Source organism: Neoarius graeffei, chromosome 2 (assembly GCF_027579695.1).
Source record: "Neoarius graeffei isolate fNeoGra1 chromosome 2, fNeoGra1.pri, whole genome shotgun sequence".
Classification (NCBI taxonomy): Eukaryota; Metazoa; Chordata; class Actinopteri; order Siluriformes; family Ariidae; genus Neoarius; species Neoarius graeffei.
In genome coordinates this window covers 42,721,244-42,734,855 of record NC_083570.1, presented here as the reverse complement: position 1 = coordinate 42,734,855, position 13,612 = coordinate 42,721,244, and the positions used below count along the sequence as shown (strand labels likewise).

At 44.2% G+C, this 13,612-nt stretch overlaps 1 protein-coding gene across 3 annotated transcripts in view; it reads right to left on the bottom strand.

The window, feature by feature from the left end:
* The window catches only part of ppp6r2a (protein phosphatase 6, regulatory subunit 2a), a 136,180-nt gene that overhangs the window by 20,323 nt on the left and 102,245 nt on the right, over positions 1-13,612 (bottom strand). For all 3 annotated transcript variants that reach the window (XM_060914264.1, XM_060914265.1, XM_060914266.1), the window contains 4 exons: positions 3,659-3,716; positions 3,431-3,558; positions 3,128-3,291; positions 2,891-3,017 (listed from right to left, as the gene is read on the bottom strand). In XM_060914264.1, the coding sequence (XP_060770247.1) occupies positions 2,891-3,017; positions 3,128-3,291; positions 3,431-3,558; positions 3,659-3,716 (477 nt within the window). The remainder of the gene's footprint in view (positions 1-2,890; positions 3,018-3,127; positions 3,292-3,430; positions 3,559-3,658; positions 3,717-13,612) is intronic.

Genomic DNA, 13,612 nt, shown 5'->3' with positions numbered 1-13,612 from the left:
ATTGCTGCTGTTAATGGGCCATCCTTTCGGGAATGTTTCGGTTCGCTGAGCCCTTCATGCGATTCCGACGCCTCTCCGGCCTCTTCATCATCTGCCATGGACAGAAGGTTTCTCACCTCGGCCTGCACTGTGTTTCTCACCTCGTCAGTTGCGAACCTCAGGTGTTTGTGTCTGGGATCCAAAAATGAGGCAATGTATGCGACCTTGCGTGCGCTGCTGGCATTTGACTACCTTTACTGTACGATAGCGGCACCCTCTGGCCGAATTAATGCAACAGAGTATGTTAGGAACAAGGAAACGCCTTTCCGCGCTCATTTTTTTTTTAGTGGAATGTAACGCAAGCCAAAACGGCATTCGAAATTACTATTCATTATTCGAACTCGTCACGAATATTCGACTATTCGAAAATCATGTCCCATCCCTAACATCTATACGACTCCAGTTCTAGTCATTATAAGTAACCGGAGGATAAACACTCCACTAACCACACCCACCAACTACTCCAAGCGATTTTGCGACTTCGCGCCCCCTTGCGTTGTGGCGGTGAATAACATCGCGCACACCTATTACTCCCTGCTCAACGATAAATTACAACTGTCTGCAAAAAGCTATCTGCGAAAGCCTTGTCGCAAGAGCATGCAGAGGCCCTAAGGCTTCACTGTATAAAGTGTTTATGATAAAAGTACATTCACAAAATAATCTAAATCATGAATGAGTTAGCGAAATCTATGAGAATCACTACAAATAATTAACAACACTGCTCTGAAAGCACAATATTCCCCGCTGGCAACTATGCCATAACGCTGGTAAAATGTGACTGAATTGAACGAAATTGCAATATGCGCATTACCGATATATAACAAAGAATCCTGCCAAGCTTCATGAAATTCCTCCACAAATTGAGAGAGGAGTTGATTTCAGAAGGAAAACACATACTCATGAAATTGTCAAAGTATAATTTTGTAAATCAAGGGCTGTAACTCTGGTAAAACGTGACCGAATTTAACGAAATAACAATATGCATAGTACCGACATATAACAAAGAATCCTGCCAAGTTTCGTGAAATTCCTCCAAAAACTGAGAGGAATTGATTTCAGAAGGTGAGCACCCTTCCCGGGACGGACGTCGCCACGACATGATCCCCCTTCGGACCTTTCGGCCAGCGGGGGATAAAAACATAATAAACAAGATAAAAACCCACAAGGGCTGTAAATACATCAGGTTAAACAATGTTTACTCTGCATTTAAATATTCCTAGAGCACTACAAAGCATATTACGGGTGATGTTATAAAAACGTTTTCCAGCAGCCGAGCAGGAACTAGTCCTCAGGATTAATGACAGATCTGTCTGAGCTGAGAGAAGTGCTCATGATGGGCTTTACTGCCTTGGGAGACGAGCAGAATGATATTTAGAGCTTCAGCAAGACTGTCATCATTAAAGGACTGAATAAACTGGGGGTATGATATGACGACGTACACTAGTTTTTTAGCATGGAGTTAGGCAAACGTCCATTTTTCTCAAATTTCCATTCCAAGAAATAAGCATAAGTTTTGTTTTTTTTCAGCAAGAAAATTATAATCTGTATCCTGATTGAGCAACCGGTAGTTGAATTACAAAATGTCTGTATACTATGAGGTTGGTGATGTGATGTGTTCATATTTTCGCACTCTCATCAGGATCTTTGCAGCACTGTTCTGAATATGTTGTAGTCTTTGAAGACTCTTGCTAGGGATCCCAATGAGAAGTGCATTGCAGTAATCCAGCCTGGAGGAGACAAAAGTGTGGACCAACAACTTTTCAGCATCTGATAAGGTGAGAGTGGGACAGAGTTTGGCAATATTTCTGAGATGGTGAAAACAAATCTTGCAAAGATGTTTGATATGGGCTTCAAAGGTGAGTTGAGGGTCAAATTTTACACCACGGTTGGTGACTAATGAGGAGATGGGAATGTCATGATCAGAGAACGTAAATGCTGGTTATGGAGGACGACTGGATCTGGTGTGGGGTCCCAACCAAGACTGCTTCAGTTTTGGAGCTGTTCAGCTGGAGAAAGTTGTGATTCATCCACACCTTTATCTCCTCCAGACAGGCAGAGTGTGTAGCTAGAGAGGATGATTACGACGATGGCGAAAATGCAGAGGAACGTGTATCTGTTTTTATTTTAAAGTTGTGGGTCATCAGCATAGTAATGAAATGAAATTCCATTATGACATGATCAAGGGGGAACACATATAGAGTGAACAAGATGAGGCCGAGGACTGACCCCTGAGGGACCCCGCAAGTGACTGTGTGTGCCCGGGATCTTGCATTTCCAAAGGAAATGTACTCTGCTCCGTCAGCAAGATAAGATTTGAACCAGTTAAGGGCCGTGCCAGCAAGTCCAATGGTTTGATGTGACTGGCTGAGGAGTATACCATGGTCAACAGTATTGAATGCAGCAGACAAATCAAGAAGAATGAGGAGGGAAGGTGAGCCAGGTTTCACAGAGAACTGTCAGGCTTTAGTGTGAAATCACCAACCTCATAGTATACAGACATTTTGTATCACTCAGGATACAGGTTGCTCACTCAGGATGCAGATTATAATTTTCATGCTGAATAAAACAACTTTTTACAAGTGTGCATTTGATATTTCAGTGGGCTTCTATGGCGTTTACACTTCACTCATATGCACAAGTGGAAAAACAATCAACTCAAAGTGTACAACACGGGCAGCATCACATACAAGCTGTACTTTGATGATCTGATGCCTGTGAAGAAGTCTGTGTGGACTGAAACTTTTTAAAATTGGATTGAATTCAATCTTGACCTGTTGCATGCACTGCGTCTGGTGTGAATTGGGTTAAGGTTATCAACAGGTTATACAGTTTAGTCCCATGCCCAGGTTACCTGCAAAAAGGTTGAAACTCTGTGAAATTAGCCCATCCTGTACCATGATGCTCCTCGTTGGCCTGGTTGGAAGCAGAGCCCCAGGCAGCCTCCTTTGCTTCTTTGAAATCAGCTGCACACACAGGACCTTAAGAGATGCACCTCAAATGAGTGCTGTCTGAGATTTGCACTGAAGTAACAAACAAGTCAGAAAGAATAACAAATGTGTTTGATGGGGCAGTTGAGAAGAATACTTACTCTGTGGAGTCTGTGGTATGGGGTGTTTTGTGCTGGTTGCTGCTTGAGTAGAGACCTGATTCTCCCCTTCCTCATCTTCATCCTCTCTGGCTGACCCGCAGCCCCGCTTCCCATTCCTCACAGAACCTTTAGGTGAGCTTCCTGAAGATAAAGGCACGCCAAACCTAACAGGGAAAAGAAAAAGAAAAAAAAAAAAGACGTGTTATCACTCGGTCATTACTTGCAGAATCAAGATTCACAATTTGAACACAAACGTCCTCAAAATGTTTGCCATTTTATTCCTATATAGCAAAAGTTGTATACCTAGATCGGGATTTCACTTGAGTTGCATAGCTGATCTCTTTATCGTCCCAAATGTCTTCTTCCTCTTCACAGTCATCAAACTGCTGTATTCTCTCTTTACAGCAAGCTTCAAAGGCAGCAGCATTGGCCTATAATTATATACAAGGGCATTCCCAAACATGCATTATCATTTATCAAACACAATCCAATTTAAAAGTATATGCTTGACTACCAGCTCCAGACACTTACACTATTATCATCTGCATCAATACTGAAGTTAATCTCAGCAATTCGATCAAAAGTAGCACTGAAAGCAAAACAGAAATTAAGAGTGAGATGTGTCGAGAGATGACACAGTATCAGGAGGTGATGAGTAAGTACTAATCATTTAAAAGTTTTATGACTTATTGGTGAACCGTTTACTATTTATTCCCTTAAAGTAAAGCTATATTTGGGCCATGCAGCAGAAATCCATACAGTCTTCCAAAAGCTTACAGAGCACTACACTAGCTCTGAACATCATGGTTGACAAGAACTACAGACAATTTTGAACCCACCCCTCTATACTGCACAAAGCCCAACCTCACTCCCTGATGAACTCATTACCTGGTGTGCTTGGTTTAACAACACTAAGGTCAGCTATACCTGTGGCGCTCCAACCCAGCAGAACCACATTGCAGTTAATAGACACTGACAACATTTAACGAGTCAGTCAACGCATGCAAGCTCCCTTCTCTGGCAGAATCCTGGAGAATCATCATCCATCACCACCTGAGGAGACGCAAGAGCTTTGGGACAAAACGCTGCAACTAGGGTCAACTGTTACTGATGCAGAATAGAAAGTTTCCTAACTGGGTGTAAATCTGTGTGATTTAGCAACCTGAGAACATACGACCAAAAACTCCTTCACAGGACAGTGAGAACTGCATTAAAATCATCTGCACAGAATCAGACTTTCCACATGATGGACAACAGCCCAGTCTAATCATGGACTCAAGTCACCCACAAGAATTGTATTGTTTTTGTACACTCTGTATTCTGGAATCATATGAAAATAAAGAAAACTTGAAGGCACAGTAACATCTGTTCTTTCTGAAGAGACTTAAGAACGTTGGAGGTCTTTTGCAGCTTGGTACCAGAAATATTCAAATACTGATATTCCCAGTATGTGCTGCTGCTGCTACTACTACTACTACTCCACCACCACCATCACCACATCCATTATCCATAACCGCTTGTCCTGTGCAGGGTCGTGGGCAAGCTGGAGCATATTCCAGCTGACTATGGGCGAGAGGTGGGGTACATCCTGGACAAGTCGCCAGATCATCACAGGGTTGGCACAGAGACAAACAACCATTCACACTCATGTTCACACCTACGGTCAATTTAGAGCCACCAATTAGCCTAACTTGCATATATTTAGACTATGGGGGAAATCGGAGCACCCTGAGGAAACCCACGTAGACACGGGGAGAACATGCAAATTCCACACAGAAAGGCCCCTGTTGGCCACTGGGCTCGAACCCAGAACCTTCCAATAACAATAAATATTTCCAAGTTGCATAGAACAATAAAGTGGCCATAAGTCAGTATACTACATGCTTTGTGATAATATCTCAATGCTAATTGCTTCTATTATATATGGCGCTGTGGAGACAGCTGCCTCTCCAGTAGCTCTGTAGTTTTTAGCTCTTTAAACAACTTTTTTTCCACTTTTTTTTTTTACTTTTCTGCTCTTCTTACGAAGACAGTGTATTTTTCTTCATATCCCATGAATATTTTTAACTAACACGCAACCAGGAGCCAATTTTCTCGCTTATTCGAGAGAGGAGCTGCTGGCCCTGAAAACAATGGGACAAGCCGGGATATAACACCCCATCCTGGCGGAGCTGAGGAGGAGACCCAGGGGCTGCAAAGCCGGGGCTAAGCTAAAGGCTAGGCTAGCAGACAACCGGCAGCGCAGCAAACCATCCATTCCCTCCATTATCATGGGGAATGTGAACTCGCTGCCGAACAAGGTCGACGAGCTTTCCGCTCTGAACAACCAGCGGATTTACCGTGAGAGCAGCTTGTTTATCTTTACGGAGACACGGCTAACGCACCTTGTACTGGATGCTAACGTGGACCTGCAGGGATTCACTGCTGTGAGAGCCGACAGAGACACTAACACATGCGGGAAAAGCAAAGGTGGGGGACTCATCATTTATGTTAACAACCGCTGGTGTAACCCGGGACATATCTCCGTAAAGACAGTTTTATGTTGCCCGGACATGGAGCTGCTAGCAGTTAGTCTGCAGCCATATTATCTGCCGAGGGAGTTCAGTCACGTGATCACCATCTGTGTTTACATCCCTCCAAGGGCAGACACAGCACTCTGAGGCATTTATCATAATTTCTGGGGACTTTAATCACGCTACTTTGGACTCTACTTTGGCTGCTTTTTACCAGGCTGTGGATCGTCCAACAAGGAACAACAGGACAATTGACTTGCTGTATGCTAATGTGAGGGATGCATACAGAGTCACACCCTTCCCCCCACTAGGGAAGTCTGACCACAACCTGGTTTGTCTACAGCCGAAGTACACCCCCCTGGTCCAAAGGCAGCCTGCAACAACTAACTCCATCAGGAGGTGGTCCCCTGAAATGGAAGATGCCCTCAGGGACTGCTACGACATCACAGACTGGGGTGTGCTGTGAGGGCATAGAGGGGCTGACACATTGTCTGACAGATTACCTCAACTTCTGTGCAGACATGGTCTCCCCCACTAAGACTGTACGGTGTTACCCTATTAACAAGCCATGGGTAACACAGGAAGTCAAAGCTGTCCTCAACAGGAAGAAGGCCGCCTTCAGGAGCAGGGATAGGGAGGCGATTAAAGCAGCACACCAGGAGGTAAAACGCTGCATGAGGGAAGCCAAGGACAGCTACAGGAGAAAGATGGAGCAGAAGCTGAAGGAGAACAGCATGAGGGAGGTCTGGGAAGGTGTGAAAACCATCACAGGCCACAATACAAAGACCAGAGTCGTTGAGGGGACAGTGGAGAGGGCGAATGAGTTGAATGACTTCTTCAACCGGTTCAACCAGCCCACGTCCCCCCCACCCTCTCCCTCACTGCAGCCATCTCTCCTCCTTCCCTCAACACACCTCCCCCAGTCATCACAGCAGCCCCCTCCTCCTCCCCCATCTCAACACAGACTCCTCCATGCATTACTGCAGATCAGGTCAGAGGTCAACTGTGGAAGCTTCACCCCAGGAAAGCAACAGGCCTGGACAAGTTGTGTCCCCGACTACTGAAGACCTGCGTTGCTGAACTGGGTGAACCACTCCAACACATCTTCAACCTCAGCCTGCAGCTGGGGAGAGTGCCCACCCTCTGGAAGACATCATGCATCATTCCAGTTCCCAAAAAGAATCGGCCCAGCGAGCTGAACGACTTCCGACCGGTGGCACTCACTTCACATCTGATGAAGACGTTGGAGCGGCTCTTCCTCAGCCTCCTCAGACCCCAGGGACAACATGCCCAGGACTGTCTGCAATTTGCGTACCGGGCAGGTGTTGATGTAGAAGACGCCATCCTGTACCTGCTACACTGAGCCCACTCGCATCTGGATAAGGGAAATGGCACAGTGAGGATCCTCTTCTTAGACTTCTCGAGTGCCTTCAACACCATCCAGCCCCTACTGCTTCAGGACAAACTGAACAGGATGTGAGTGGACCCCTGCCTGGTCACCTGGATCTCCAGCTACCTCACCGACAGGCCGCAGTACGTCAAGCTGAAGGACATCACGTCTGACACTGTGATTAACAGCACCGGAGCACCCCAGGGCACGGTGCTGGCCCCTCTTCTTGTCACCCTGTACACCGTGGACTTCTGCTACAACTCGGAGCTATGTCACATTCAGAAGTTTGCTGATGACACAGCCATCATTGGATGCCTCAGTAACGACAGAGAGGAGGAGTATACAAGCCTGGTGAGGGACTTTGCTGTGTGGTGCAACAGGAACCATCTGCAGCTCAACACCTCGAAAACCAAGGAGCTGGTCATTGACTTTGGGAGGTCCAGACCAAGGTCACGACCAGTTCTGATCGAGGGAGTCGAGGTGGAGGCTGTGGATTCCTACAAGTACCTCGGGCTGTGGCTGGACAACAAGCTGGACTGGACTTGTAACACCAATCACTTATACAGGAAGGGACAGAGCAGGCTATACTTCCTTAGGAGGCTGCGGTCCTTTAACATCTGCAGGAAACTCCTGTGGATGTTCTATCAGTCTGTGGTCGCCAGTGTCCTGTTTTACACCGTGGTGTTCTGGGGGGGTAGCACATCCAAGGAGGACACATCCAGGCTGGACAAACTGATCAGGCGGGCCAGCTCTGTGGTCGGCATGAAGCTGGACTCTCTGGTGATGGTGGCAGAGGTTTATGGACAAACTATTGAACATCATGGACGATGCCAGTCACCCTCTGCACACCATCATCAGCAACCAGAGGAGCCTGTTCAGTGACAGAATGCTCCTTCCCAAGTGCAGGACTAACAGACTCAAAAACTCCTTTGTCCCTCATGCCATCAGACTGTACAACTCTTCTCTGGGGGGGAGGAAGGGTAACAGGAGGACAGAGGACAGGAAGGAGCAGTAGCCTAGCCTAACAATAAGCAACACCAGACAATGTGCAATATAAAGTGCAATATCCCTCCTGCCGCCCCCCCTTCTCCCCCTTCCTTTTCCTTTTTTTTTTATTTTTCCTCCTCCCCCCTTCCTCTCTTCCCCATATCTTATTCTTTTTATATTTGTATATGTAAATACTTAATTTATTTTAATTTATCTAGAAGTTTTTCTCTATTTCTTTTCTCTGTAATGATGCTGCTGGAATCTTAATTTCCCTGAGGGAACCCTCCCAAAGGGATCAATAAAGTTTTATCTAATCTAATCTAAATATGCTGCTGACACCAATTATGTGAAGAGAAGCCAAAAATCCCAGGACTAATTCATAAAAATTCACATATTATGCCAAAAAAAAAAAATCGAAGTCAGCAGAGTTAAATCATATTACTGAGGCTTTTTTTGTTTGAAAGAATGCTGAAAGAAAAAAATTTATCAGACACAGTTCATAAGAAATTGGCCAAAATGTAAAACTCTGCTACAGCACCACCATTGAGGCCAACTAGGCCCATCTAACCATTCCAACATCAAACAGGTTTAAACATACCATGTGGTGGTGGTGATAATAATAATAATAATAATAATAATAATAATAATGCATTTTATTTGTAACGCACTTTACATTTAAAGCAAATTTCAAAGTGCTACAAAAGAGACATCATTAAAAAGACAAACAAAATAAGGAATAAAAATAAAGCATAATTAAGAGTCATATGTTCTGCTAAAAAGAAATGTTTCAAGTCCTTTTTTTAAAACTCTGTAGTCTGCGGTGCCCTCAGATGGTCAGGGAGGGCATTCCATAGGCAAGGGGCATCATAACAGAAGGCTCGATCACCCATTGTTCTGAGCTTAGTCTTGGGGTGGTGGAGATGATTTGAGTGAGTAGAGTGGAGGGATCGTGTTGAGGTTAGTGGGGTGAATAATTCTTTCAGACAGATGAGGCATTTCCATAGATGCACTGCTGAGTAAGAAGGGAGACCTTGTATTCAATTCTGGCAGAGACAGGGAGCCAGTGAAGTGAACGGAGAATGGGTGTGACGTGTTCATATTTTCACACTCATCAGGATCTTTGCAGCACTGTTCTGAATATATTGTAGTCTTTGAAGACTCTTGCTAGGAATCTCAATGAGAAGTGCATTGCAGTAATCCAGCCTGGAGGAGACAAAAGTGTGGAGCAACTTTTCAGCATCTGATAAGGTGAGAGTGGGACAGAGTTTGGCAATATTTCTGAGATGGTGAAAACAAATCTTGCAAAGATGTTTGATATGGGCTTCAAAGGTGAGTTGAGGGTCAAATTTTACACCAAGGTTGGTGACTAATGAGAAGATGGGACTGTTATGATCAGAGAACGTAATGCTGGTTATGGAGGACGACTGGATCTGGTGTGGGGTCCCAACCAAGACTGCTTCAGTTTTGGAGCTGTTCAGCTGGAGAAAGTTGTGATTCATCTACACCTTTATCTCCTCCAGACAGGCAGTGTGTGTAGCTAGAGAGGATGATGACGACGATGGCGAAAATGCAGAGGAATGTGTATCTGTTTTTATTTTAAGTTGTGGGTCATCAGCATAGCAATGAAATGAAATTCCATTATGACATGACCAAGGGGGAGGACGTATAAAGTGAACAAGATGAGGCCAAGGACTAACCCCTGAGGGACCCCGCAGGTGACTGTGTGTGCCCAGGATCTTGCATTTCCAAAGGAAATGTACTCAGTTCCATCAGCGAGATAAGATTTGAACCGGTTAAGGGCCGTGCCAGCAAGTCCAATGGTTGGATGTGACTGGCTGAGGAGTATACCATGGTCAACAGTATTGAATGTAGCAGACAAATCAAGAAGAATAAGGCGGGAAGGTGAGCCAGCATCAGCTGCCATCAGTAGGTCGCTTGTAACTCTAACCAGAGCTGTTTCTGTGCTGTGGGCAGAGTGGAAACCAGACTACAATTTTTCAAAAAAGGTTATGCATAAGGTGGTCCTGAAGGTGGGCAGCAACTACTTTTCCCCAGTACTTTGGAGAGGAATGGGAGATTGGAAATGGGCCTGTAATTGGCAAAAATTTCTGGATCAAGAGTGGGTTTTTTTTTTTTTTGAGAAGTGGTCTGATGTGGCTTTTAAAGGAGATGGAACATAGCCAGCCTGAAGGGAAAGGTTTATTATAGTGGTGGATCAAGGGACTTATGGCAGAGATCTTTGCTTTCACTAAGGCTGTAGGAAAGGGGTCAAGGGCACAGATGGAGGGTTTCATTCTCCTGATGATATCTTCAACCTCTTGCTGTGAAATTTCTGGAAAGCAGTTAAGGGCCTGGGAGATCTCAAACTGTGAGTAGGCAGTTAGGACAGGTAGAGTGTAAGAACCAGAAAGGACAGAACGAATTAAGTCAATTTTTGTTTTGAAGAAGGCCATAAAAGGTTATTACAGCGCTCTTCTGTAGTTTCTGTAAGTGAAGTGGTTTGAGGAGATGATTGGCAGTGGAAAATAGTTGCTTGGAATTCCCAGTACTATTTTTGATAACGTTTGAGTAGAACCGTGACTGTGCCTCTCTAAGGGATTTTGAGTAGGCCTTTTGATGTTCCCAATATGCTAGCTTGAGGACTGCAAGACCTGATGCTTGATAACGCTGTTCGAGAGCACGCCCATTTCCCTTCATTTTCCGTAGCTCACTGGTGAACCGGGGGCAGAGCGGGAGAAGGTGACGATTCTGGTTTTAACAGGAGCATGGAAATCCAGAATGCTGCTCAAGATTTTACTGTAGAAATCCACTGTCTAATTGGCTAATAAAAAGTCTGTATGAAGAACATGCTGGAGATCAACTGTCAATTTCTGGGTTGATGTTATTCAATTTTCTAAAGCAGATTTTGCATTTGGGCTTGATAATGGCAACTCCATGGAGACAGCCTTGTGGTCAGACACCCAGATTGTACACAAGTAGACTGCTGAGAGGGGCAGAGTCAATGATGATCAGATCAAGAGTATGCCCCTTGGTGTGTGTGGGGACATCAACAAATTGTCCTAGGTTAAAACAATCCAATAATTGAGGAATTCAACTGCAAAAAACAGGAGGGGGTATTGATATGGATGCTCATATCTCCAAGTATTATAATATTGGCAGAGGTTATACTGAATGTTGAAAGAAGGTTGCTCATCTCAGAGATGAAATATGGGTTTGGTTTGGGTGGCCGGTAAATGAGAAGTATTGTCATGGGGAAAGGGGGCTTACATTTAAATACCAGGCATTCAAAAGAAGATAGGTCTGGCAGGGGCAGAGGAGACAAATCCAGATCATTGTGGTAAATGACTGACAGTCCACCACCACGACCTGTGCTGCGGGCTTTCTGGAGATAGCAATAGCCAGGAGGACAGGTTTCAATTGGGATGCCAGGTTTCCATAAGGCACATCAAGTCCAAACACCTATCCAGAATATGGTTGTGTATGAAGCAAGATTTATTTGTGAGAGATTGTGCATTAAACAGTTCAATTTTGATATTAAATGAGGCAGTGGGTCTCTGTATTGGCCGAAGTAGACCGAAATCCACTCCACATTTTCCATCCCACTCCGTGAATGGTGTTGTCATGGAAACTAGTGCTACTAGTCTGAAGAGCAACAGTGCTCTGACGACATGTCGAAGGTGCAACAGTGTGCGCAGCTGACCAGAAGGACGGGATGATGTGACCAACCCGGAAGTAAACAAACTTCCTACAGGCGCTTCTGTGAATGCAACAGGGCCAGCAAAGGAATCCAAGTTGTTTAATAATTGATATGCACGATGGAATAGCATAGTTGTTAAGTTTTAACAGCTGGCTGACAGAATAACTCATCATGCCAGTCACGGAGGAGTTTAGTTTGCTGGCCATTAGCTTATGGATGTGATGTTCAAAGGTGAATCATCAACATAAAGGATCAGACATTGGTGATCAGCAATGACTCGACTGTAGAAACTGTGGATCCCAGGGCCAGGCATCGAGGCAGACCACACCAGGACTTGTTCGGTTGCAAGCCCATGGGTTTTGCATATTATCCAAAATGATTTTAATTTTGTGTGACCTGGGCTAACTACAACAAAAGGAATTTTTTTTTATGGCTCGAGTCAGTGAATCAGACCAAGAAAGAATTGGACACCTTATTATACAAGTTATATCCTTATTTATGTGCGCAATTCAGACTTACTGATTCTGCAAAAGTTATTTAAACTTGGCTCTGCCCCCTAGGGTTGACCATGTCCCAATCCTTGCAGTATTCCTCAAAACCTTGCACTCAACATGGTGTTTAAGGTGTTCAAAGTTGGTGAATACACCCAAGCAATCCTGAATTTCAGCTTTTTGAGTAAATCAAGCTCCACCTTGCTAGGATTGATTGACATGTGGCAGCCATAATGCTTAGAAATTTCAACATCTTTTGGACAATTACTGAGTTTTAGACTCTTGAGTATTTTGACACCAATCTTGTGAAAGTATGCCCAAAATCCTAGGATGAGATCACAAAAGATAATTTCACATATTATGCAAGTGATCTTACAAACCCCATTTCCAGAAAAGTTGGGATATTTTCCAAAATGCAATAAACACAAATCTGTGATGTTAATTCATGTGAACCTTTATTTAACTGACAAAAGTACAAAGAAAATATTTTACTGACCAACTTAATTGTATTTTGTAAATATAAATAAAAGTTAGAATTTGATGCTTGCAACACACTCAAAAAAAAAAAAAAAAAAAGATGGGACAGAGGCAAAATAAAACTGAAAAGTTTTTAACATATAAATGGTAACACCATTTTGGAAGATTCCACAATAAGCAGGTTAATTGGTAACAGGTAAGGGTGTCATGATTGGGTATGAAAGGAGCATGCACCAAAGGCTTAGTCTTTGCAAGCAAGGATGAGTCATGGCTTACTCGTTTGTGACAATTTGTGAGAGAATTGCTAGTCAATTCAACTAGATCGAACTCGACGCCAACGGCATCGATGGGGATGCCTCCGCCCGGTAGACTACACGCCTTATTAAGTTGTGATTTGGGGATGGACATTTGACCTCACAGTAATCTTGACCTGGTGAAATTACATGTATCAGCCTTGGAGATATTGTGTTCACAAGGTTTTCGGACAGACATTTGACCTCACAGTGACCTTGACCTTAGACCTCATCTCATCATCTCTAGCTGCTTTATCCTGTTCTACAGGTTCGCAGGCAAGCTGGAGCCTATCCCAGCTGACTACGGGCGAAAGGCGGGGTACGCCCTGGACAAGTCGACCTTAGACCTTTTGATCTCAAAATCTAATCAGTTTATCTTTGTCCCCAAATGCACAAATGGTGAAAGTTTGGTGAAATTCCTTTCATTTGCCTTGGAGATATTGTGTTCACAAGGCTTTCGGACAGACATTTGACCTCACAGTGACCTTGACCTTAGACCTTTTGATCTCAAAATCTAATCAGTTCATGTTTGTCCCAAAGCATACAAATGGTGAAAGTTTGGTGAAATTCCTTTCATTAGCCTTTGAGATATCGTGTTCACAAGGTTTCGGGTCGGACAGACACATGCACGGACGGA